The sequence below is a fragment of the Penicillium coprophilum genome (assembly GCF_028826855.1).
Source record: "Penicillium coprophilum strain IBT 35676 chromosome Unknown utg000002l_segment0_segment1, whole genome shotgun sequence".
NCBI lineage: Eukaryota > Fungi > Ascomycota > Eurotiomycetes > Eurotiales > Aspergillaceae > Penicillium > Penicillium coprophilum.
In genome coordinates this window covers 4,837,278-4,862,800 of record NW_026622722.1, presented here as the reverse complement: position 1 = coordinate 4,862,800, position 25,523 = coordinate 4,837,278, and the positions used below count along the sequence as shown (strand labels likewise).

The 25,523-nt window shown below is 48.4% G+C and overlaps 12 protein-coding genes across 12 annotated transcripts; 7 read left to right on the top strand and 5 right to left on the bottom strand.

Moving 5' to 3' along the window:
* Nucleotides 1–140: 140 nt before the first annotated feature.
* Nucleotides 141–1,014, bottom strand: N7500_003896 (uncharacterized protein; the record flags this gene model as incomplete). The annotated part of the gene is made up of 3 exons (XM_056675042.1): nucleotides 141–429; nucleotides 507–871; nucleotides 928–1,014. 3 exons carry the CDS (start codon nucleotides 1,012–1,014, stop codon nucleotides 141–143), a joined length of 741 nt encoding a protein of 246 aa, XP_056535567.1.
* A 2,255-nt stretch (nucleotides 1,015–3,269) lies between these two features.
* On the bottom strand, nucleotides 3,270–3,864 carry cyp1 (putative peptidyl prolyl cis-trans isomerase (CypC); the record flags this gene model as incomplete). The annotated part of the gene is made up of 3 exons (XM_056675041.1): nucleotides 3,270–3,683; nucleotides 3,740–3,781; nucleotides 3,832–3,864. The coding sequence occupies 3 exons, from the start codon at nucleotides 3,862–3,864 to the stop codon at nucleotides 3,270–3,272; spliced, it is 489 nt and encodes a 162-aa protein (XP_056535566.1).
* Nucleotides 3,865–4,702: 838 nt separating this feature from the next.
* N7500_003894 (F-box domain protein) lies at nucleotides 4,703–5,194 on the top strand (the record flags this gene model as incomplete). The annotated part of the gene is made up of 1 exon (XM_056675040.1): nucleotides 4,703–5,194. The coding sequence occupies one exon, from the start codon at nucleotides 4,703–4,705 to the stop codon at nucleotides 5,192–5,194; it is 492 nt and encodes a 163-aa protein (XP_056535565.1).
* Nucleotides 5,195–5,667: 473 nt separating this feature from the next.
* N7500_003893 (aspartic endopeptidase) lies at nucleotides 5,668–7,524 on the top strand (the record flags this gene model as incomplete). The annotated part of the gene is made up of 1 exon (XM_056675039.1): nucleotides 5,668–7,524. The coding sequence occupies one exon, from the start codon at nucleotides 5,668–5,670 to the stop codon at nucleotides 7,522–7,524; it is 1,857 nt and encodes a 618-aa protein (XP_056535564.1).
* Nucleotides 7,525–7,705: 181 nt separating this feature from the next.
* Nucleotides 7,706–8,869, bottom strand: N7500_003892 (3' exoribonuclease family protein; the record flags this gene model as incomplete). Its single annotated transcript, XM_056675038.1, has 1 exon — nucleotides 7,706–8,869. One exon carries the CDS (start codon nucleotides 8,867–8,869, stop codon nucleotides 7,706–7,708), a length of 1,164 nt encoding a protein of 387 aa, XP_056535563.1.
* A 2,432-nt stretch (nucleotides 8,870–11,301) lies between these two features.
* N7500_003891 (putative metalloreductase transmembrane component) lies at nucleotides 11,302–13,524 on the top strand (the record flags this gene model as incomplete). The annotated part of the gene is made up of 1 exon (XM_056675037.1): nucleotides 11,302–13,524. The coding sequence occupies one exon, from the start codon at nucleotides 11,302–11,304 to the stop codon at nucleotides 13,522–13,524; it is 2,223 nt and encodes a 740-aa protein (XP_056535562.1).
* Nucleotides 13,525–13,775: 251 nt separating this feature from the next.
* Nucleotides 13,776–14,822, bottom strand: N7500_003890 (GNAT family N-acetyltransferase; the record flags this gene model as incomplete). Its single annotated transcript, XM_056675036.1, has 1 exon — nucleotides 13,776–14,822. The coding sequence occupies one exon, from the start codon at nucleotides 14,820–14,822 to the stop codon at nucleotides 13,776–13,778; it is 1,047 nt and encodes a 348-aa protein (XP_056535561.1).
* Nucleotides 14,823–15,390: 568 nt separating this feature from the next.
* On the top strand, nucleotides 15,391–16,355 carry N7500_003889 (uncharacterized protein; the record flags this gene model as incomplete). The annotated part of the gene is made up of 4 exons (XM_056675035.1): nucleotides 15,391–15,456; nucleotides 15,518–15,814; nucleotides 15,841–16,096; nucleotides 16,144–16,355. 4 exons carry the CDS (start codon nucleotides 15,391–15,393, stop codon nucleotides 16,353–16,355), a joined length of 831 nt encoding a protein of 276 aa, XP_056535560.1.
* An 810-nt stretch (nucleotides 16,356–17,165) lies between these two features.
* Nucleotides 17,166–18,251, bottom strand: N7500_003888 (alpha/beta hydrolase; the record flags this gene model as incomplete). Its single annotated transcript, XM_056675034.1, has 1 exon — nucleotides 17,166–18,251. One exon carries the CDS (start codon nucleotides 18,249–18,251, stop codon nucleotides 17,166–17,168), a length of 1,086 nt encoding a protein of 361 aa, XP_056535559.1.
* A 782-nt stretch (nucleotides 18,252–19,033) lies between these two features.
* Nucleotides 19,034–20,512, top strand: N7500_003887 (C2HC5-type zinc finger protein; the record flags this gene model as incomplete). Its single annotated transcript, XM_056675033.1, has 1 exon — nucleotides 19,034–20,512. One exon carries the CDS (start codon nucleotides 19,034–19,036, stop codon nucleotides 20,510–20,512), a length of 1,479 nt encoding a protein of 492 aa, XP_056535558.1.
* Nucleotides 20,513–21,368: 856 nt separating this feature from the next.
* N7500_003886 (cytochrome P450) lies at nucleotides 21,369–23,091 on the top strand (the record flags this gene model as incomplete). Its single annotated transcript, XM_056675032.1, has 3 exons — nucleotides 21,369–21,446; nucleotides 21,535–22,146; nucleotides 22,204–23,091. 3 exons carry the CDS (start codon nucleotides 21,369–21,371, stop codon nucleotides 23,089–23,091), a joined length of 1,578 nt encoding a protein of 525 aa, XP_056535557.1.
* A 225-nt stretch (nucleotides 23,092–23,316) lies between these two features.
* Nucleotides 23,317–24,096, top strand: N7500_003885 (Mpv17/PMP22 family protein; the record flags this gene model as incomplete). Its single annotated transcript, XM_056675031.1, has 3 exons — nucleotides 23,317–23,412; nucleotides 23,472–23,888; nucleotides 23,944–24,096. 3 exons carry the CDS (start codon nucleotides 23,317–23,319, stop codon nucleotides 24,094–24,096), a joined length of 666 nt encoding a protein of 221 aa, XP_056535556.1.
* Between the last annotated feature and the right edge of the window lie 1,427 nt (nucleotides 24,097–25,523).

Genomic DNA, 25,523 nt, shown 5'->3' with positions numbered 1-25,523 from the left:
AGAGGTATTATATAGATTCTAGCTCGCTAGTATTAATTTATTAATTGTATATAAAGAACAAAAGAACATATATTCACTACCTCTAGCTTTCGTATATGCCAATCCTTGAATCACCGATGAAGAAAAAATCACCAAGCAATCTACCATTCTTGAACTTCGCCGTTGTAGAGGACGACCTTGCCACCGTACTGCTCCTTGGTTCCATTGGTAATCACATCAACCATACCGCTTGTAGACTTTTCAACAGTGTCAGGTGCTGACTCCATACCCCAACCTTTCGCAGCCCCGTTGCCCATATCGGTCTGTACCCAGCCGGGGTCCAATACAAAGGTGTTAAGCCACTCATCTTCGGCGTTGATTCGAACACCGTACCACGGGAGAATTGACTTGGAAGCTCCGTATGCTGCACTAGGAACGGGAGGCTGGCGACTAGGGAGTGAATCAGTATGGGCATAAATAAAAAATAAATAATAATCACATAGGGGAATGTGAGAGGAACATCTTACCCTAAAGCTCCAGCTCCAGATCCCATGATAGCATAGACAGGCTTGGTGATCGACTTTTCAAGTAGAGGACGAGTGGCTTGGTAGAGAGAGATTACGCTAAAGACGTTCACCTCAATATGCTCGAGGACGTCGACGCGTTTGACATCCTTGACAAGGGGATACCCTTTAGCGATACCGGCATTGGCAACAACGTAATCAATATGATCAATGCCCTTGTCGGCGGCTTCTTTGACAGCGTCAAAGGCGGACTGCTCAATACCGGCGTCATACTTCACGACGATAATGCTGCTGCCTTCGCCCGTGTGTAGCTCGGATAGCCTCTCAACAGTTGGGTGTGCGGTATCACGGACCGCAGCAACGACAACCTACGAGTGGCTCAATTAGCTAGCTCCTGACGGATATTCTGAAAAGGATGATTTACATAGTTCGGGTTGGCCACGAAATTCTTTACCAGTCCGAAGCCCAGTCCGCGATTAGCACCGGTAACAAAGGCAACAGTGGGAGCCATGATAGCGTAGTACAAGGGGTATAGGTCAAAAATGTAGAGAGTTGAGACAATTGAATCAGTGCGTTGATACAAATTGGTAGGCAGATAGATACAAGCATTGCCTTCAAATATATTTCTACTAACACGCCATTAACTACCTAAGGCTGATTATCAATCTGTTCGATTACAAATGTAAGAAGGGGGTAACGGCGGCGCTGAAACAAACAAAATACAGCCGTGACTTGGTTCAGCCGGACCGACTGTTCTAAGGCCATGATGCGATCGGCGGAGATAAGCACCTGACAGGGCTGGGCCGAAATGGGGACGTAGGTAGGTTTCGTCGGAGATCCGGCGGAAGGAAATAGGGTAACGGGAATCTCCACCGTGACCGTGCGTATATGCCGCATAATCCTCCAGGGCTGCTTTAGCCCGAGACCCCCAGAGCCAACTATATGCGACACGCTCGTCCAAGGGTCTAATGCGAGATGATTGTTGATCGTTCATCTTGCATGCGAAGCGATTTACCTAGATCACTCCACTGATGGTCAGCTTTGGATGCAATGGCGTAAAACAATAATTCTAGGAGAGAACATAGTTTCTTCTTCTTTCTACTCGATTGTGCTGGCAGTCAAACCTCAATTCATTTTACATGGATCGGCGTGTAAGTATCATCCAAATTTGTAAGATATATAGTACTATGCCAAAATATAGGAGAAAACAAGCGCTTCAGTCAACGATTTTCACTACTTTCGATACAATTCATATATAAAAGCAACCATGTGGAGCCGGTCAGAGATATCGCCTGGAGTTCTTGGGATTTCTAGGATCTTAGGCTATAAATTACAAGGCCAGGATGTGAGCGCCCTCGCATGGAAGGCTTCTGTGTTGCTTATTGCTCTCCTCTTTACCTATGCCATCAGTGCAGGATTTTATCGTTGTATGTCATCACAGTTGAGGGTTGGATTTTTTAGATGTTGACTCGAAACCCTCGCAGTCTCTATGGATCCTAACCAACGGCAAATGCTTGAGGTTGTCTTCGAGGGATTGGAGAACGGAGGAATTACAATGGACAGTTTGGACGGTAAATCAGTCGCTTGTTTCGTAGCTTCCTTTGCCACTGGTAAGTCTTTCTCGGACCGTGCTTATACCCTAATTAGACCTCAATACCACCATGACCAATTTGTATACTGATTGTCCATGGATGATTACGGTGACCTTCAAATTGGCGATCCTCTAGACTGGGCATCAAATCATGCAATTGGCATTGGGCGAGCCAGTATGGCCAATCGGCTGGGCTACTTCCTGAATATCAAGGGACCCAGTGTCACCATTGATACAGCTTGCCCAGGAAGCATGGTTGCGTTGCATTTGGCCGTCCGCACCCTTCGCAACCGAGAGTCCGACAGCGCGATTGTCGCTACTAGCAATATCTTCCTGAATCCTGAACACACCGAGCACGGGCCTACGTATCCCACCGAACTCTCAGTAAGATCCTACTGACCTGTGATCTGGAGAAGTATGTACATACTGTCAAATACACTGGTATCCTGAAATGTATGGGTCCAATCAATGGTGTTAAAATCTCTGAATTTTAGAATCCGTTCCTAGCAATTTATATGGGCTGTGGATTATCAATCTAAAATTACTGAACAACCTGGATTAATTACCCCGGTATGCCGGTCTGTATGCTCCGACACGTACATAGAGCCTTCTGCCTCAGGCGCATGTTTATGCCTAAGGCTAGATATTACTCAGCGGTTCCTAAAGAGGTTAGGCTGCACCGCTATATGAACCGAAATTTCGGCGGAACACTTTCTTCTCCATACCACTCCCCGTGTTCTGCACAGAACGGGCTACTATACGATTGTAGCCTGGTCTTTGTTGACGCAGTCCTTCACTGGGCTTCGTTTGGGAGTGGTAGATAAGATTTCTTGTCACTCTGTATCTGCTGCTCTTGATGGTTCATTTGATGGAAGCGGTTCGTTTTGTAGTGATACATCCATAATCTCATTATTAGAATGGCACCTTGCTGTGCCGCCCTGATATTGTAGTTTGTAGAGTCCAGGAGGCTTGCAAAGAGCACCTTGCGATGACAGCCAGGCAATGCTGCCCTAGATGACTTGGTCCGGGCGCGCCGAAAGTTGTACCTGCAACCCGTATCGCAGATGGAATCCAAACTCTCCAAATTGGGCAGCACCTTTTTTTCCCGGGAGATGTGACTTGATTTGTATGACCTACCACCTTGACTCGATGGATTAAGCCGCGCGTCACGACTCTCACTCCTGTGTACCTGCTTCAACCACCCGGGCCCGAATGATCTTCAGTTCATCCACTGGCTTGTCCTGCTCACCGGTCTTAACCAGTCCCATGCGCTGAATTATTCTCATGCCACTTTTCACCCGGCCGAAAATTGTGTGGCTCCCGTCCAGCCATGGTGTTGGCGCAAGAGTGATAAAAAACTGACTACCATTGGTATTGGGTCCACTGTTGGCCATGCTCAGAACTCCAGCGCCGGTGTGTTTCAGTTCTGGACGAATCTCATCCTCGAATTTCTCGCCGTAGATGGAGCTACCTCCTCGACCGGTGCCAGTAGGATCGCCGGTTTGAACCATGAAGTCGGGAATGATACGATGGAAGATGACATTATTGTAGTAGCCGCGTTCGGCGAGGGTCGCAAAGTTCTTGCATGTCTGAAAAGCAAGACATTAGCAATGTTTCCATAGAAGATTTGCGAAGGGTCTCATACTTTGGGCGCATGGGTATTGTAGAGCTCCACGGAGAAGGAGCCCTGCGGTGGGTTAGTAAGATTTCTTGAGAGAACAACGAAGCACTAGTTACCATAGTCGTGTCAAAAGCCACCTCGGTAGTCATGATGAAGATGTGAGTGTAGAATCGTAAATCAAAGAGCTAAAATGAGAGCTGAGAGTTTGCGAGGAGCGGGATCAGTGAACATTACGGAGGAGTGCAGCGACCATGCGAGTCTCAATTCCCATTGGGCCAATTTGTTTGGCAGAAAACTGGTACCGCCCTATCTATATAATCTACACGACAACGTACTATTATCAAAGTTATAGCAAAGAAATATATGTACACCGTAAGAAAATATGAGAGTTCACGACATACATCAATTGCAGTCTCCTGGTTCTACAGAAACAAGCTGGCTATTGGTATATATGTATGCACGTAATCTTGGTCTTCAGACTTTACTGGATCAGACTATCTGAGCAAAAGATCTGCAGCTTAGATATAACATCCAGGAGATCAAAAGGCACTAAGAAACTATCGATGAAGCAAAGTAAATCTATAGATCACAATGGGTGGCCTTCCGCTCATTTTCCATGTTATTTCCAAAAGATCATCTGTTTTTGACTTACCTTGGGTTAGCATGACTAGCCTCATGGTAAAAGTTTGCTCAATATTCAGTAGCTAGGTAATACCTACGTTTTTGCAAGATATTGATTAATGAGGGTAGCCCTCAAAGTGAGACCAAGCAGCCCGAATCCGGTTGCTATATTGTTAACCATCTGATAAACTTCAAATTTCGCAAAGAGATATAGCATGTGACTCTAATTATGGAAGGTCCGATTTGCCTGACCAGACAATATCGTAATGCTCCTCTCTGTCCTCACTTCGTTTATCTCATGTCTTGCTTCTTTCCTACCTTACTTGCATCCCAGCAGTGTCAAATCGGCTGTCTGGTGTGTTCTCAATGGCGCCAACCACAACGATACACGATCTCCCCACAGAGCTGATCTGGATGATCGTGGGAAATCTGGACATAGTCAGTCGTATGCACCTACGCGGATCTTGCGCCGACATTAACAATCGTATCTGCCCACCAACTCGCAAGGAACTGATCGAATTCGAGAGCACCCCATACGGGTTTGAAAGCGGTCTATTCGCCTGTGCCAACTGCATTCGGCTGCTGCCAAAGGAAATGTTTGCCGAGAATCTGACAGTGCATCAGAGGGCAAAGAGAAGATCTAGTTCAACTACCAGATTCTGTCTAGAGTGTGGAACCTACCCTGACCACTGCCCTCCTTTGTACTCAGTTGAAGATCATATCACTATCAAAAGCAAATTATCCGTGGTTTGTCATATTTGCTGCGAGTTCAAGGAGGGCAAGGCTGGAGAAAGGAAAGGCACAGTCAGAGTGTTTGGAATGCTGGGAATCTTCACTGTGAATATGGCAAGAAGGTAGCCGTCAAACAGGGTAAAATGCTGTTCCAATTGCTATTCAGTGGTTGACTTTTGTCGACGTCCTTTTCTTAATGGTTTTCCATTGAGCTTATTGTGCATCTTCGTCCATAGACCTCGGACATGTCCGTCAACTGGTGGATTAAATGTGGACAATCGCCAGATTAGCCGTGGGATATGAAGAATGAAATCAAAAGCTTATGCCGTAGGAATCCTAGAGTTTTGAATTAAGAACGAAATGAATGGACAAATGTGAAGAAGACAAGGTGTAGATGCGAACAAAAAGCGGTGAACTAAATTTTGCTGTGGTCACTAAGCTCCTCCGTGCACTCGGGCATGGCCTCGGGAAGCTTCAAAGGATCTCTCCCACTATCAACTCTTTGTGGCCATCATGGTCTAATTCATTCTTTTTTCTTTGATCGAGTCCAATTTCCTGCCATTTGCCTCGTGCGTACAGTCCATAATTTCTTGTTCACTATGACCGATGTCAGCCCTGTCGCGGAGCTTCTGGGACAAGCCCTCTACCACTTCGACCGTCTGAGGCCACTCCTTCCAACTTATGGGCATCTAATCATTTCTGCTCTTTTTCCGATTTGGATCGGCGCACATGGATCCTTGACAAGACCTTCCTCTGCCGCCAAACCGAAGAAAAAATCCGACAAGAATAAAGATGAATATGACACGGATGACGAAGAGGGACGTGGCCCTTTGCAGAAGATGGAAGGGCTTGAGCCATCAGACGCCCTGATATTCCCATTGACTGCAGGACTTACACTTGGTGGGTTATACTTGGTGATCAAATGGCTCGAAGATCCGGCCATCTTGAATAAGATCCTTAGCTTCTACTTCTCCCAAATGGGACTCTTCTTTGCTTTCGCTTTCCTGAAGGATGTGCTCTCGATGATTCGTTCATTTGTGTTTCCTAGATATTACCGCCAAGGTGGACAATTGTGGAAAGCGAGACAGTCCGAACGCCTTTTCGTGGCATCTGGGGACCATTCAGCAAAGCCACACCCCATTCGGCATTCACCTCTTCCTGGGATTTTGGGCCGACTTCCACTCCCTGGTATGGTGTTAGGTCTGCTTTGGACGTATCGAAATGTTTTCTACCAGCGTCTCAAGGTTCGGGCCCATATACGTGGCTTATTTGACTTCAAATGCCTTGTTGGTCTCCTTGATATCATAAGTGGAATCCTTGCATTGTCTGCTGTAGGGTACTTTGCATTCGTCGCGAACCCCTGGTGGTTGACTAACTTTCTCGGTTTCTGCTTCTGCTACGGCACCCTACAATTCATGTCTCCCTCCACATTCTGGACAGGAACCCTCATTATGGGATCCTTATTTTTCTATGATATTTACTTTGTCTTCTTCACACCGTTGATGGTAACTGTTGCAACTAAACTGGATGTACCGATCAAGCTCCTTTTTCCTCGTCCGCCCACCGCTCGTGATGCGCCAGGTGTCGTGCCGTTGGCCATGCTCGGGCTGGGTGACATTGTCATTCCAGGAATGATGATTGGGCTGGCACTTCGCTTCGACCTGTTCCTCTTCTACCAGAAAAAAGGTGCCCAAATGCCACGCACTGAAGGATCAGACCAATCAATCCTCAAGCCTACGTATCAGTCGGCAACCGGTGCTTGGGGAGAGCGATTCTGGGCGCCATCAGTCAAGCCACTGCAGCCGGAAACTCAGCCCCCCTACCACGATGCCCGGGCTTTCCCAAAGATTTACTTCAAGGCTAGTATATTCGGCTATATTGTTGGGATGATCACCACCCTCCTTGCCATGCAATATTCGAATCATGCCCAACCAGCTCTTCTATATCTGGTACCCGGCGTCTTGGCGTCACTTTGGGGTACTGCACTCATTCGAGGTGAGGTCAACACAATGTGGGACTTCTCTGACGCTGAGGAAACGGAAATTGAAGAGGGAAAGAAGCAAGATGAAATCGAGGACAAGCCTTCTCGAGATCAGAAGAGCCTCTTTATGCGCATCTTCTCCGGTGACTTCCTGCGTACATCAAACGATAAGAACACAACACTGGACAATGAACCCAAGGAAGAGGAAATCGATGACTCGAAATCCAAAACAAAATCATCCGAAGCAGACGGACATGATGCTAAGACGAAGAAATCTAAATCGGACCGTGACAGTTTGGACCTGGTCTCTTTCTCCGTATCAATTCCTCGCACGCCCAAACATGAAACCCAGGCTAGCTCGCCGTCCATGGAAGAGGACGAGGCGGTGTCTGTTTCGAGGGATGTCAGCGGGGACAACGAACCGCCGTTGAAGAGAAGGCGACGCAGCATGATGAACAAGCAATCAGCAAATTAGCGATGTGATCAATCAAGTCTGACGCAGCGAATGTATTAGTCAAACAAGATCAATTTAAGGATTATCAATATGACGGCCACCGTTGCAGTCTACTCCAATACATAGCTCTACATATTAAAAGACGAAATTGGCAAGAAATACTTGTAGTGGTATCATTGATTTGTAGTGCATATCAGTTCCATTAGCATTGATCCAGTATCCGCTTCATCTCATCCCATCTCTGAGCAGAAACATCCACCAGGTGGCGCAGATCATCACTGTCCACAGTCCAACCTCCATGCTTCTCCATCTTCACAATGACCGTCTTTCCGTTCTCTTTATCAACAACAACAGAAACCCGCTCTTGACTCAATCCCTCCTCGTATCCATCTGGGTCCGCAAGAATCCACCTTTGCTGTGCACCCTTCTTCTGCTTCTGCTCCTCAGCATCGGGAATGACGACCGCCCTCCAACCAGCAGCAACATCACCCTCGAAAGAACAGAATGAACTAGAAACAGGCAAACCACGCAAAGACAACTTTTGAGCATCGGCAACATCGTCCGAGCAAAGGATAGTCTCATTATCTGCATCCCACCAGGCCTTAGGAAGCTTCGTGTCCCGAAGCGCAGCCAAGACAGAGGCCCAGGCCGCGTCGAATGGGTTTCCAGCCAGAGAAATGATCATGACATCAATATAAAGCACCCAGAATGCCTTGATCTCCCGCTCAGGACCCCTGCTCTCTTCTGTATCCACTTCCATCCCCTCACCCGCATTGTGGAATTCTTCCGAGTCCAGGTTCGGTGGCTGATACCAAATGCGCAGGTCGTCTGCTTTAACGAGACGGGTGGTGTGCAGGAGGGAAAGGATTTGGTGAGAAAGTGACTGAGCCAGTGCAGAAGGTGGTGCACCGGGTGTAAAGCCTGGCGCGCAGCCAGTGCTGAGGGAAAGATTGGGAACAAGTAGATTCAGATCTTGGATGTGGCCTTTATCTTCCTCATCTTGGGATTCGGGGACTCCCATCTCGTTTGACTTGTCGAACTTTTGCTCTGCTGAGGCCTGCAACACGCTCCAGGAAGCTATGTCCTTTGTGTGTAGGATCTCTGCGCGGACGCCGCAGACAGCGGCTGTGTCGCCGATTCGTACGACTGCACTGCCGTTTGTGTGGGTTAAGGAGCCAGCATTGGCGGATGTGACACGGAATTGTGAGGTGGCACGGCCGTTTGCGCGAATTGAGGGCTGGTTGCTCGCTGGTGGAGGGGAGAGGTGGGCGAGAAGGTAGGCGTGAGGTTGGAGGCGGGCGAATTGAGATGGTGGAAGGGATAATGATGGAGGTGTCGGGTTACTGGGAGTAGTGGTGGACGCCATAGCTGAAGAGAGAGTCTCTGCTTGTGTCCAAGGGTAATATAGAAATTATTGGAGATGCAGAAAAAGCCGACGAGCATGGCATGGCAGAATAATTTCCTATCGAAAGCGGTGGAAGCTGCCACTCATGCCCCAGGCATCAAGTGTTTATCTGCCAAGACTTTCGTGGGCTTGTCTACTAGACTACACCGTCTCACTGCCGCGGGATAACCATCTCCTATGTACGGAGGTCAATTTCAAAGGGTTGAATTTATTTTTCAGTTGCTTTTTCTGCTAATATCACTATTTTACAATGGTGGTGTGAAGCATCACCTACTACCTTATACCTTTTTACCATCACTCTTTTGTAATGACACTACTACTAACCATATACCTGCCACTACCTATCACAATGGGCAAAAGGATTGCTGTTGCTGTAGGTGAAGCTATTATTGGCGTTTCTATAATTCATTGGACTTGTCATGTAACACCAAGCCACATCTGAAAAGACCCCATTCCTGCCCTAGGCAATCAATCAATCTTCTGTTACGCTGTATCCCTTTGACACTATTCTATACAGCTTACGACGCAATCATGCAAACTCCAATGTTCATATAGTCTGGGAGTACGTTGAGAAAATATCACACAATTGGTTACTTAAATTCCTAAAACTTGACATTGAGAAACCGATCGCGACATTCATCCTCGAGCACTATAGAGGAGATGGGACCGAATTTATGATACTCGCAAAAAGGTTCTTACAATATCTTCTTACAAATAAAGTACCACAATAATGCTGTGGTTATACAGCTATCTCAGCCCGGTGCCGTATTTCTTCCTGAGGAACAAGTCGTGAACGAAGTCGCTACTATGCGATGTCTCACCGACTAGACATCCATTCATTCTCCATTTGGACACAAAGAAAAAAAAAGACCCCCTTGAACTAAGTCCATTCATCCTGATGGAGCATATCGACCGCGAAACAAATATGTACGACGCTCTCAATACTCCTGAATGCCCGAAAGAGGAAGTTGGAAGAGAGGGAAATTAGAATAATGAAGTGGGACCCGGATGAGTACACTATGGAAGCAATAACGAAAGCGGCGCAAGTGGATGAAGCCTACTAGATTCAAAGGTATGGAGCAAAGTGCAACGAGATCGGAACGGCTGCTGGCAGGCCAAATGCATGAGCTATCACCTTATTGTCAGGAAAATAGAGGTTTTGATCAGAATCGAGTCCTGGGTAAAAGAAAATTATGTCTATTCTTTGCGGGCATAGTATAGCTTTTTGCCGAGAATAATCAGCTAGAAAAGGATGCTCGTTTGATCGGTACGAGAGGCGTCTCGAAGAGCTGTGCAACATCACGCAAAAATTGATTTCAAATGATATCTCGAGAGAATCTGATTCTAGCAAACATTGAGGCAAGTCTTGTAGTATATGGGAAAGGGAAGGGAATTGAATGGAAACCTCCAGCATAACGTGGAGTTCGATTTGGCTGCTGTGTACCACAGCAGGTGCTTGCCGTTATGCAGGAACCAAAAAGGAGCTGTAAGTCAAGATGCCTCTTATTCAACCGTTGAAATATCGATTTCTTTGATTCCTTTGATTGCACAGGTAGGCAAGGGTAATATTCGACTGCACAGGTCATGATTAGGGGACACAGCTTCGTACTACTGAATCCTATTCGCTTCGGCAACTAAACCCTTATATTCTCCGAATTGGCAGGCTCATTGACCTCTCTTATGGCCTTTTTACGGCATCATTGAGGTTAAATTAGTCATACCTAGCCCATTCCTACATATGGAGTATACATGCTCCCTTTGTGACGACTCCCAGCGGCTACCAGCACGGGGAATTCTGATCCACAACATACATTACAATTCGATTATTATTGGATGTGTTTCGAGGTAGAACCTTGTGAGAATGAGAACATGAGTGTTCTGCATATACCCCACCCACGCTAATGCGGCTCGATCACCAGTCACTCTGCTGCTAATATCGCCGGCTGTGATTGGGCTGCAGAGCGCTAAACCGTCACATATCACTGGAATATCCCTATCACAATGGCGAAACGCCTGTACTTTCATAAATCGGTCTGTAATACCCGTCTTCGATTGGTTCAATGTCTGACCAGCCACAAATATTCTGTTGGGCTTATTCTATCACAGGCCAAGACTGCGAGGTTGTGTGACCTCCCCGCTTCCATTTTCCCATACGGAGTACATGAAGACGAAATTTCCCTCGAACATTGCTTTTCCCGCTTGACTTGGATGACATCAATCGTGGTAGCTTGAGTTAAGATATGAGCGGCCGAATATAGTACAAGAGAGCAATACTCTTGTGTGCGGGTGATACCTAAAGGTAGGTTACTCCGTCCAACATTGTATAATGAGATCGACCTAATGAGAAACAATTGCAGAAATAATTTCAATATTGCTGACCAGTGCACTGCAAAATGCTGAGCACTATGGTTTTCCTCGCCAAGCGCATCAATGTCGCGATCACGGCATCAACAACTCCAGCCGAGGCAGCTGAGATGCAGCGAGATCCATGGTCAAAGTCGGCAAAATATGGAGTAGGATTTGTCTATTTTGCCGTCGTGCTGCTGATCATTACGACATTTGTCCGATGTTGGCATAAATGGGGCGACAAGATGCGGATTGCCCTCTACAGAGAAAACCGACCAGAGATCTCTCGCGACGATTCGGTACCGGACGAGTACGAACTCCCGAGTGCAGGTACTGATGCTTCCAACGCTCACTTCTTTCCATCACCGAATGTGATCTCTCCACCTAAGAGGCGCGAGTCAATTCTTGCTAGCATAGTTCCTTTGAACAAGGCAATTGCCTTAATGCGATGGATCTTCTACCGACCAGTTCCCTCTCTGAGGATTGGAAAGATAGAGCTCTCGTTCCCATCTTTGGCAATCACGGCAATTGTCTTGATTGCGTTTACTTTTGTCACATTATACTGTTTTGTGCCACAGCCCTTATACTACTGGTCTATTGCGCTGGGGTCGCCGCCGTTGGCTATTCGGGCAGGTATGCTCGCAGTAGCCATGATTCCCTGGATCGTTGCACTCAGCACCAAGGCAAATTTTATTACTTTGATGACTGGCCTCAGTCCTGAAAGGTTGAATGGACTGCACCGCTGGTCAGCCTATATCTGCCTATTCCTCAGTTTGGTTCACATGGTCCCGTTCTACATCACTCCAATCTGGGAAGATGGTGCTTTGGTCAACTATAGCGTAGGCATCCCACCGCATGCCTATGTGTATGGGACTGGAATTGCGGCGCTCGTTCCTCTGCTTGTGTTGTGCATCCATTCTCTCCCAGTCTTCCGCAATTGGATGTATGAGCTTTTTGTCTTTATTCATATCCCAGTCTCGTACATCTTTGTGGCGATGCTTTTCTGGCATACAAGAAACTACTTGTCATCGTGGGCCTATCTTTTCACAACCATCGCTATTTGGATCATCTCTTATATCGTCCGGCTGTTCTACTTGAACTGGACACACCCTTTGCGCTCATCATTTTTGATTGGAGAAGAGTCGGCCGTAACCCTTCTTCCACAAAATGCTATCAAGATTACCATTCCCACAAAGATGCGTTGGAGGCCCGGTCAGTATGTCTATTTGAGGCTGCCGAGAATCTCTGTGATACAGAGTCACCCTTTTACAATTGCCTCTCTTTGCAGCGACGACTTTCCATCTGCGTATGGTGAAAAGTACCGTGACATAACACTGGTTTTCCGGCCATTTAAAGGCTTCACCCGCCAGGTATTTCAGGAAGCCATAGAGCGTGGCCCCTACAACACATACAGCGCATTTGTCGAAGGACCTTATGGTGGTATGCAGCGCGAGATTGCTGCTTTCGATGACGTGGTTTTCTTTGCCGGAGGAAGTGGCATTACTGCCATTGCAAGCCAACTGCTGGACCTCATCAAGAAGATTCGAGATGGCAAGGCCATCACCAAGTCGGTCAAAGTCATTTGGGCGCTCAAGAGCCCCGAGACTATGGAATGGTTCCAAGAAGAACTACGGATCTGCCGTGACTATGCACCATCGAACATTGTGAGCTGTCATTTCTTCCTTACTGGAGTCAAGCAAACCGACCAAGTTGGACGGGATACAGTCCAAGAGAAGATATACGGCATGCTCAAGGGCATCGACAAGCGAAACTCGGCCTATATCCGCAATGAAGCTGCGGGCAATCCGGATATAGAAAAGGAACTGCGCCGTGAGAATGAAGATGGTGTCGCAGCTCTTCCCAACACGTACGCGGCCACCCATGCGCCCAATACCCGCCAATACTACCAGCCTGCCATGAACGCCCATGGCCCTGCTGCATCCAATGGTCATGGCAACCCGAACTTTGATTTCGGATTTGGCGCACCTCAACCTGTGCCACAAAGGCCACCGCCATCACCTGCACCACGATTTGCTTATTATCAGCCACGGGCACGAGACAACTGGCGAACTGATTACTTCCGCCCGAACATTACCCAGATGGTCAATGAGCTTTCGCAAACATTTGGCCGCCGTGCCTGTGTCTTCGTCTGCGGTCCACCGAGCATGAGAGTTGAGGTCGCCAACGCGGTAGCCAAGCTACAGCTGCAGGTGATTATGGACTCGTCAAGAGATGAGATATTTTTGCATGCCGAGAACTATAACGTCTAATGTAGCGTTGCCGTCTTCTGTTTGATCTTATACCCACGGTGTTACAGATATATGAATATTATGCCAGTTCTTCTAATGTTTAACTTTCACACGTAGCGGTATATCTTGCGAGAGATAATTTCTCATATTCAAGTATAATATCATCATGTACGCAACGGTCATCTAGCACAAGCACTATTCTAAATCAGATGCATGAACAAGCGCAAAGGGTATCCAAAGTATATCAGAAATTCACACATGCAAAGCATGTCTCACCGGACTAGAGGTTTGTGTTTGTCGTCTTCAGCTTTGCGCTTGCGCGAAGGTGTATCCTGTTTTTCAAGGACTTGCGACTCATTCAAATGCTGTATTCCATGGTCGCCTTCTTCTCCATCCTCCGCTTCCACCTTCTCCCAGTCCTCATCTTCTACCTCCCGGGGAGGACTGACAGTCTGGGAACTGCTTTCTTTCGGAGCATGTGTATCATCTTCTTCATTCCAATTCAGATCTAGTCGTACGATCTTCGCGCCCGAGGGCTTCAGTCGCCGATAGTATTCGGCTACCTCGCCGTCAACCCTAAATCCACGAGCAATATACCAGTCCAACCCTTCTTCGTTTGCCTCATGGACATGTGCTGTCACAGAGCGAATGTTATAGTGTTTGACAAGCTCGGACACCTGGTATGAGTCTTTCTTCTTTCGGTCCGCATAGAGAAGCGAATTCAATAGCGATGCGGCAACACCACAGCCCCGATATGGGGAGAGAAGATGTAGAGTCTGAATGTAGAGAGTTGTGGGGGTGCTATCCCCTTGGGTTTGAGTCTCTTTGTTTGAGTCCTCTGCCTGTTGGATTCTTTCTAGCCGACACCGAATGCCCCCAATCACTTTGTCTGTCCCCACAGATGCACCGGACCCGGGAGCTGCAACAACAGGATGGTCATGATAAATAGCAACCCGCGAAAGAGAAGCGATCACCGGATCAGTTATGATAGCTGTGTAGAACGCGTTCGGGTAGCGGATGGGAAGGAGTAAGCCCGTGATCCGCGTCAAGGAAGGGATATGCGCCGTATTGACTTTCTCGACTGTTATATGGGGGTGTGGAGTCGTCACACCAGCTGGAATATCGTGAAGATAGGGGTCAAATATTTCTTCTTTCGAGTGTCTCGGGCCGGACGTGTTTGCGACGGCTGATTGAGGCGGGTGAACTGGCGGGGGGTGGATAGGAGGCCGCACAGGTTGGCGGCTGGTCGGTGGAGGAGACAGCGAAGACGGAGAAGTCGCTAGTCTTGTCTGGTTCTTTGAAAAGAACTGGTATGCCATTTTGGAGCAGTAATAGTTGTGAAAGAACAAGCAGAGAGGCAGCGAATGCGGAGATACGATAAGAGATAAGCACAGTGAACAACTTGCTCCAGCCTCATCCGTCTCTTCATCTCCCAGAGCGATATTTCATTCGCATGCTAATAGACACCTCAATAGGTCAGTGCCCTATTTGCTGCCCATGCCTATTTTCTATTGTATGCGTCGATAGGACTCCTTCATTGACCTCCCGAGGTCCCCTATTGTTGCTGACTATTAGTCCACGCCCCCCCATTATTGAAGCTCACTGACAATACGCCTTACGCTAGGCTATTCAATTCAGCCCTCCCTATTGTCGTCCTTCATCCTTTTATTTCGGCTTCTATGTTTTGGACTTTTACCTTTTTCGTCTTTCCTACACCCGTGCACCCATTGCGTCAACCCTGCATAGATTTCCAGTACATGGAGAACTAAACCTCGGACCTAGCGGTTCGGAGCACTCACTACCTGTGTCGCGGGCAGACACAGCCGTCGGTCAATCAGGACCGGACGAGAAATATTCGGCGCATCCATCTCCGGCCGCAATCCCAAAATGGCCGATTCGAACAACAACGGTGGTCGCAGGCCGACTTACCCTGCCGGAACGATCGCTAAAGTGGTATGACCATGAGAAAACTTCATGGGTTGTACAATACGGTTTCTAATAGTTTCCTGTCTAGGCCACCGACATCCTCAACGAAACATTCCAGAACATCATCCATGACCTTGTCGCCAAAGTTCACCGCGAAGAGAAGGTGGCGCGCATGCGGTCTGCAGTGGTTCTTGCCCGACAGAAGGCGGAGGAAGACGCAATTATGCCGGAGGAGGCCCCCAGTAAAACCTCGACCGATACAAAGAGAGAAATCATACTCGATACCAAGAAGCTTGCGGGTATGCGCATGGAGACGGATGCAGCCGTTTTCAACCGCGGAAGGGTCTTCCTCAAAGGAAATCCGATGAAAACCGTGAAAGAGCACGTGTGCCCAGATTGTCGCCTCCCAAGGCTCATGTACCCGACCACTGGGGCTCGTTCTTGCCCCCTCCTGATCCTGACGTTGAATATTGCACAAATGTGCCCATGATCGACCTTCCCGGCCATGACGTCCATGGAAAGCTCTTTGCAGTCACACCAAACCCTAAGAAGAAGAAGGGTGACCGTGACAGTACCATTCCCGAAATCCCAACTACCAAGTGCCCTCTTTGTCCACGCTATTTTGTCATGACTCGTCTCGCCCAGCACCTTGAACGCTGCGTCTGTGGTGGCCGTGGTGGCCGCGATGGGGGGGGCGCAATAAGACTCCGACAGAGGGCGGACCTAGCAGTGGCAATAGCCCCAGCTCATCAACACACAAGCGCTCTTACGCAGACGACGACGAAGAAAGTCCCAGCCCCACCAAGAAGAAGAAGCTGAATGGACCCAAGAAGGGCTCCACCGCAAAGCCTGGGCCAAGTAAGCTCAAGCAATCATTTACGGTTGAGGACAACGACGACGACATCAAGAGCGAGAACGCCGACTAAATTTCCATTTGTTTCCTCATACCCTTTTTTCCTATCATGGTGTCCGCGGCGTTTGAGCTTTGTTTTGATGGGCTGGTCATATCCTATGGCGTCTCTGGGTCTGCTTTGGTCTGGTCATTGTTTGACCTTTCCTTCGAATAAATCTGCATAGATGAATGATGATGGGGGGGGATGGACTTTGTAGGATGTACATTACTTGATAACATGAGATACAACTGACAGGGGCACTGCAAGAAATATGCAACTGATTTGTGCTAATATGAATATTTTCTTCGTTTCTTATTACTTTTTGACCCCATTGAATGGCCCAAAGGCCGAGACATACATCTCACATACACGCTGCAAACTGATCTCACCATGCAACCACCCAGGTACGATCAATCTTCTGTGATCATACACCACAGTACGTCTATGTCCCCATATCCCATATTCGACAATAAGCAAAGCAAGCTCTGAACATATTAGGACTGAAGCTTGGACAATCGCCGGTTGGTTACAATGAACGATGGACAAATCATCCACCTGCTATTTAATGAAGTTATTCCAGTCGTCATCATTGACTCCATGCTACTTCTCTTGTTTGATATTTTTAACGGCCTCAAACATTTGTATGTGTGCTGTTACTACTGGAATCCCTATTTAGACCATCCCAGGTTAGCTCATATGCCCATCCCTGTACCTCTATGTAGGTCTATCTCTCGGCAGAATTGCATGAGATCATTCACAGTTACTGCAGGTGGATATGCTGGTTGCAAAAATCCAGAATGGGCTGGATATATGTATTCCATCCCGGCACATCGGGGCTCTACATCACCAATTAGCGCGTGTGTTATCATGATGCCTGTAGAGGCTACTCACAGTATACTTGTGATCAAAAACATGATCTTGATTAGGCTCATAGCTTTCCACAACCGGTACATTCATCGCTTTCAGACGCTCAGCCATTTCCTGGCTTTGTGCAAGCGGAGCAGCCCTGTCAGCCATGCCATGCAGGAAAGCTGTGGGCGGATACCATGTCTTCGTTTCAAGAAGCGGAGATGGTGACATCGATAGCAGAAACGCAGTCAGGGCTGCTTCATCCGCAAAGCGCTCAGCATGCAACGAGCCTACGCGTACCGACCTCACAGTAGAACCGACACGCGCAGCTATATCAGATCGCCACTGGTGGAGCTCCGCCTGAAGTCGTATCCGACGGGTGAAGCGGACGTCGGTTCCCCAGCATCTACTCAGCACCTGCTCGGATGTATTCTTATTTTCATCGGCCCATAGCGCATCCGTCAAAATGTTGGCTTCATCTCGGTCCTTTAGAAATTCTTCCAGCTCAGTATCAGAGAACTCGCCAATCCATGGCGGTGCGTTTTTCGAGTTCTCGGGAACTGGCGCTAGAATGGGCCACGCCGCTGCTGGATCAACTACTCCATAAACGAGAATGACAGCCTTTGGTGGTGGTGATAAATGGTGTCCCATGAGGCCAGTGAGAAGTGCGCCACCTGAATCACCGCAGAGGATTAACTGGCTCATGTCTACCGTTTCTGCGCCGAGTATAGACGGGAGATTGGCCCGGCACCAACTCACGGCATCTAGAGAATCCTGCAACTGCATTTCATAGCTTGCCTGCGGACCAAGCCGGAAGTTGTGTGATACCATATGATAGCCTCGCTGGCGAAAGCCAGGTTGCATCCATGGGAGCGGCGCAAAGTGGTTTCCTGCGAGCCAGCCGCCGCCGTGCGTGTAAAATATCACTGGGGCTGGCTTATTGACGGGAGGGTCAGCGGGCCAGATTCTTACAGCGAGCTCTACGCCGCTGTCGGTCTTGAATGGGTGATCGGAGAAGCCTGGGGGGCAGGTTCGAGTCCCATATTCCGTAGCGTCGGCTATTGCCTGATCGTCACTCATCGCTCGAACCTTCTCTCAAAATTGATATGTGCTGATATTGTATCGTATCAACCTGGCTTGGTTACAAGTACGCTCGCTTTGATGCTTTGAAAGGGGAAGAGATGCGCCAATTTTGCCGGCCGGTTAATATGTCTCACCAGCAATGCCCCAATGATATGATATACCCGGGGATTCGATTATGTCCGATCATTCTCATTCTCCATTGACAGTTTCTATTAGCCGCCTTGCCATTTAAGCGTGTATATATCGTGCAGACGAAAGAAAGGCATTACATCTTACTGCACTTATCTCAGACTTGTCGTCTCTGCTATGTTCGCTTGGACGAGAATAGAAAGCATCTAGTATGTCTATTCGCTAGTCATTAGCGAACATACTTAGCCTCTACTGAATTGTGCGGTCACTCGTCTCAAATAAGAGCAGAATCCTAAGATCATCTTCAACAACTCACAGCCGACTTGCTCTCATGAGTAAATTCAATAGCTACGGATCATAAGTTGTAGGGCGTCCTCCTATGGATACAAAGTAGCCCTAAGTGTTCCCAGTTGATCTTGAAACGTTCAGCCAAATTGAGTAATGAGCGATATCGGATTGCAAAAGAGAACACATACTCAATGAAATTGAGATTGTGCTTATTAGATTGAAAGGCTGACATTGATTGCGGCTCTGAAGGCAGCCTGTGTAGACGGTTAGCCCTGGCCCCGGGGAGAACTGTGGCTTAATAATTGCGGGGATCCCCGAGCATCTCAGCTTGTTATTCATCAACGGCCTAAACATTTTCCAACATGGCTGATCTTAGTGCATGGGCAGCTCCCCGTCTCTCCCAGCTTCTCCCACTGGATCCAGATTCTCTTTCTCAGGTTATCGATTATGCCGTCAGTCTCTCGAGGGAGGCATGTGCGGACCACCTCAAAAACCTCCTCGGCGACTCCCCGGCCGCCCTAGAATTCATCTCCTCCTTTAATGCACGCCGAGAACCCCAGCGACCACCTCAGAACCCTTCCACACAAAGCAGAGATACACCGAGATCAAGTGGGGGAACCAAGAAGGGCAAAAAGAAGGCTCCGCTGCACAGTGCCGGCCCACCACGTCGACCCGACGACTACGGCGATGTAGGAGGTGGCTACAAGAAAGCCGAGGAAGAAGACTATATATCCTCTCGAAAACCAGCTACTCCTACTCTTGCGCCATCACCGCATGGGTCCTCTGCGTCGTCGCGCATTCCCTCCCCCTTACCCACATCATCCCCGAAGCCACCACCATCTGCGAGTGGCCCCACGATCTCGGACATGTTACCAAATGTGCGATCAAAAGTGAGCAAGTCAACACGTCAAGGTGGTGGAGGAGGATCGTCATCGAAGGGAAACCCAGCCCTCACAACCAACGACATATCCGATCTCACCGCCGCTATCGCCGCGTTGGAGGTATCGACAAATCCGAGTCTGGGCGAGAGACGCAAATGTACATGCTACGGATCATTGCACCCTGTATTTGAAGCAGCACCTAATTGCCTCAACTGCGGGAAAATTATCTGCTCACTTGAGGGTCTACAGCCGTGCTCATTCTGCGGCACACCACTCCTCTCCGCTGAAGAAGTGCAAGGTATGATTCGGGAATTACGGGCGGAGCGCGGGCAAGAGAAGATGCGCGTACACAATGAAGGTGTTCATCATGAAGGGGGTCCTAGGCCTACTGGCGGGTCCGAACCTCCCAGCAACCTGGATGCCGCGAAAGCACACCGAGACAAGCTGCTCCAGTTCCAAGCGCAAAATGCGCGCCGGACCAAGGTTGTCGATGAAACGGCAGATTTCGAGACCCCGAATGTCGCCTCAACCTTGTGGATGACACCCACACAGCGAGCACTAGCACTCAAGAAGCAGCAGCGCATTCAGCGCGAGATGGACGAGAAAGCTCGTCCTGAGTGGGAGAGGAAAAAGACTGTAATGAGTCTTGATATCAAGGGTGGCAAAGTCCGCCGAGTCTATCATTCCGCGCCAGCAGAACCAACCCCAGAGGCCAATGAATCTGAACCTGCTAATGAAGGAGGTGCAGTAGACAGCTCGCAAGGACAACATACTTTCAGTCGCAACCCCCTTCTCGCAGCTGGTGGTCTTATGCGACCTGTTTGGCGTGCGCCAGAAACAAAGCAGACCGAAGCAACGGAGCCAACCGAACGGAAGCAGACTTGGCGACGTGTGCAAGATGACAACGACGACAACGAGCAGTGGATTCTGGATGGAGGAATACATGGACACACCACTTAGAATGTAATATTACGTGGATTTAACCGCAAAGCTCAAAGCACGAGCCTCCAAAAGTATCATTTCGGGCCATATTCATTATCCCGAATCAAGCATTTCGGGAGGCAATCAGGTATAGCCTCCAGGGATTATCACCAGTTTCATTGTCGACATTGACGCGGGCAAGCCAACCCCACGCAGAAAAACCTGTTCACTATGTATCCCAGTTTCTGACACATTCCTTGCTCTTCAAAAGCGCGGAACCCTCGGAGGGGATGTCTCATCACCGGGCTGTAAATCGGCTAATAACGGGGGTATTACCCCAATTCCCAGGACAGCCCCGAGCTAGTGGAGTCGATAGAAAGGGCCTGCTGGATGCTACTGTATGACCGAATTTGGGAATGACGGCCGTCTACCGAAAATAGAATAGACACATCCTTCTATGTCGCATTCCTATGTAACGATCATGAACACCTATTTTCACCCCAAGAATTCAAGTTGAAATATTCATTTCGTTATCTTTCCAGCATGAACTGGAATCCAGAATCCCCCACAAAAGTACCACACATGAGACAGGCTTCCCCGCGGATGTCATCAAGGTCAGTACGTGCATATTTAAGCATAGCCAATGACCGGCTGTATAAAATCATCCCCAAACAGCCGCCTATAACCGAGCCAGACAATGTCCTTATCCGAAGAAATCGACAAGCCTTAATTGGGGCTCCAGTTTTACCAGGCCTATTTCGTAGTATGGCTCCGGGGTCCGTCGTCATGAATCGCGGTTGGGTGCGGGTATCAACGGCGGAAAGAGTATAGAGGTATAAAGGACATTTGAGACAAGTAGAACCACAAGCTTATCTCTCAATGATCATCTCACAAAATGCTGCTTGAATCTGTACTGGAGTGCTTTTCTCTCCAGAGAGTTCTGGGGGGCTTAATAGGGCTATTAGCAGTAGCGGTACGTATATCCTGTTTTGATATATTTGATACCCTCTCTCGCCCACTTCTAAGTATCGCTAGAAGTAGACTAATCTAACTCACTTCAGACCGTCGCTTTCGCCCTCTACAATCGCTTCATCCACCCTCTCCGTCGGATCAACGGACCCTTCCTCGCATCCATCACACCCTGGGTCCAACTCTACCATGGTCTGAAAGGTGATCGCCATCTCTGGCTGCACAAGCTACACAGCCAGTACGGGACGCACGTGCGAGTTGCGCCTAATTTCGTCTCTGTCAATTCTGATCGTGGATTACACGATATCTATGGGCACGGGAAACGCCTTCAGAAGGCTGATTTCTATAATGCTTTCCCTGCTATCAAGGGCGTGTATAACACGCACAACGCCATCGATAAAGCCATGCATGGTCGCAAAAGGAGAGTGCTTAGCCAGGCTTTCTCGGATAATGCTCTCAGGGGTATGGAGGATGTGATGTTGCTTCATGTGCGTCAGCTGTGCGCTGTGCTGGCTGGATATGATGGAGATTTCGAATCGCATGATCAAAAAGGCAACGTCAAGAACATGGGTAGCTGGTTTAGTTATCTCTCGTACGATGTCATGGGCGAGCTATGCTTCGGCAAGAGCTTTGATATGCTTGTTTCTGATGCTATGAGATATAAAGTCGGATTGGTCGATCGTGCTGCGAACAGGCACTATGTGGTAAGCATCTGTGTTTCGTTCTCCATTATACGGATCCCTTTTCTAATTTACTCATAGTGTGGACTGTGGATGCCCCTAGACACATGGGGTCTAGACCAGATATTCATCCGCAAGCTGACGCGCGACCGATGGAACTTCATTATGAATTCGCGCGTTGAAGCAAACGAACGCGCCAAGGAACGCACCCAGATTGGTCGCGACGCCAAGAAAGACTTCTTCTATTACCTGTTGAACGCGAAGGATCCAGAGACAGGCAATGGACTCAGCACGCCCGAGCTGTGGGGCGAGTCGAATGTTCTCATGATTGCGGGCAGCGATACAACCTCGACTACATTGGCGGCCACACTGTTCTACCTGGTTCGGAGACCAGATGCACTAGCCAAGCTGTCTGCTGAGGTGCGCGGCGCATTCAAAGAAGTTGAGGAAATCGTCACCGGCAGCCAGCTCGGTGAACTAGTGTATCTCAAAGCATGTCTTGACGAGGCGTTGCGTCTGGCCCCGGCCGTGCCCGGTGCGATTCCCCGCGAAGTGATGGAAGGCGGTGCGGTGGTCGATGGGGTCTTCTTACCCGCCGGCACAGACTGCGGAACGCCGACATACTCAATCCATCGTCAAGAGCGATACTACCGGGAAGCAGGAACCTATATCCCGGAGCGCTGGATTGAGGACGCTACATGCACGGCATCTGGGATGTCTTGGCAGACGACCAAGGAGAGCATTGAGACTGCGCGACATGCATTTTGTCCATTTAGCATAGGACCCCGTGGCTGCATTGGCAAGAGCATGGCTTTCATGGAGATGCGGCTGACAATTGCGCGGTTGGTGTTCCTCTTTGACATGTCATTGGCGGATCGCGAGGGCGAAGACGCGGGGGGACATCTGGCGCTGACGGATCATTTCACATCCGCGAAGAATGGGCCGAATGTTGTGTTTAGACGAAAGTAATTCATCATTCTGAATATTAAACAATTTCTCATGCTTGAAAACGGTCATGTCGAAGATGTAGAATTTGAAACATCAAAAGGTCGCTTAATCTCTCAGCCTTATCCGCCCCCCCGACTTCGTAACTTCTCAGGACACGGTTGCGCGTCTTGGCAACAATCCCTGACCCTTTTCTACTGGTGTATATTGGACCATTGGGACTTACATGGATCTAATTAGAGGGCCACTATGACCTCGCCATTGATTGTGACGTTCGTGCAGGCGACCATCTTGAACGCCATTTCCAATGTCCTCGCGCAGCTGATTGACCAGCGAAACAACAAAGTAAGAGCTTTTATGCTCGATATACCCCAAAATATGACAGATTTAACAAGAAATACTAGGCTCCATTTACTCTAAACACATTAGCTCTCCTGCAATTTGTGAGCTATGGTATCTTAATCGTGCCCCCCAATTTCTACTGGCAACGCGCCCTTGAAGCGCGTTATCCAGGGTTTCCTACGCGTGCCGAATTCTCAAATGTGTTCAGTCTTCGATCGCTGAAATCTATCTGTTCACCTCGCTCATGGCTTTCCCTCTTTTCGAGATCTCCTCAGGAAGATTCACTCCCTAGCCACAAGGAGAAAGAAAAGCATGTCCGATGGGCACCGCGAAAGCAGCCATCCGGGCTGCGTAGCTTCCTCATGAAATTCTTCTTTGACCAGACGGCTGCTTCGATCGTGAATCTTGTGCTGTTTGTGGTTGTCATCAATCTGCTGAAGGGAGAGAGTCTGAAAAAGTCATGGGAGTTAGTTGTTTTGGTAAGTTGCTTCACTGGGGAAACAATTTTGATTACACAGATGCTGACTTGTATAGGATTTTCGGCCACTTATGAGTGCTCGTCTGAAGTATCGGCCCGTTGTCTCGGTCTTAATGTACTCAGTTATTCCTGTAGATCGACGAGTGGTCTTTGGAAGTGCATGTGGAGTGATCTGGGGTGTGTATCTGAGCTTATATGCTGGGGTTTAGGCCTTGTCTATCAAACTGCTTCTTTGTGTTACTTCAGCGTTGTATTATCATACTTTGAAAGAAATTCATGCAATAATATGTCAAACGGATTTACCCACATGGAGCTCAGTTAACGGGATAAAACATAGTTATTTGTGTGAAGACTCGGTGATATATTTACTTTACCTGCGAACACGATCAAAAATTGAGTGACTGAGACACAAGGTGTACCATATCCATATTCCAAGGTTTCCCTAGGAGGCTATATCTCGTTGGAACATCTTGCAACTGTCTAATGCATTGAGGAATTGATTGCGAACAGTCTGCATGCGTGTAAATACCAATGGACATATCCGTGTCACTTCCACTCCCACAATTCCAGATCCATATGAAAGCGCGATGATCCAGTTATCACATTGAAACTAAGCTTGGAAGGAAATCGACTATACATGTTAATGTAGGAAAGTGAACTTGGGGAATTTCCCTAGCAAGCTCAATCTACTGATGCGAATGGGCGTCCTCGTATCATTACCCAGAGAGATAGAAGCGTGGGTGCGTCACCGGTCACCGCAGTGGTACCGGAAGCCGGGGGCTTTCACGATGCCAAGCGGGGTTGATGCCTAAGTCGTATAGAGTATGTTTGCAACAGAAAAAAAAAAAAAATCATGAATTCCGTTCGTATGGGTAAGCCATACACAATGTCAATAGGCAGCGAACTCATTGTGGGTCACATGCGATGCGGTACCGGCAATACTGCCCGGTATTCAAAACTGCGGGCAGCGGATCTGCCCGCAGAGCCGCACCGCCTTCCGGGTATATAAGGCCGGCTGGGGCCCATCCCCCACTTCTCTTTCTTTTCTCCCCAGCTTCCTTTGCCTTCTGGCTTAGATCAAGTGTAGTATCTGTTCTTATCAGCTTAATCGCTGATAGCCCTGTACTCAGGACTTAACCGATTATTCCAATTTTTTGACCTCGTGACTTGGCCCCTGTGCTTGCACATGCCTCGTTGCACTGTGTCGCTGGGCTTACACTACCCCCGGCTGATGCGAACCCTTTCTTCATCACCTATTCGGCTTGTCCGGGTCTTTGGAGAAGAAAGATTTAACATTCGTAGAAGCATGTCCCACTTCGTAGTCTAGGACTCAGCTGTCCCGACCTTGTAATTAATCTCACATTGCACCATGTGCATGAATGTCTCTGTACACTGCTCGTAGGCTAGGAGCCCTTGTCGCATTACAATTTGTAAATGAATGCCTCTGTAGATCCCTCATCATAGGTCATGAGCTTCTGAAGCTCCACTATCAGCCTCGAAGTCACCATCAGTCTCGACGCCATCATCCATATCGACGCCAGCATGGTCTCAAGTTACCTTCGGCGCAATTAAACGCGCCCAATACCCTCTTCTACATTGAGAATCGCGAATCCAAAGCTCTTACACCTCGTACCTG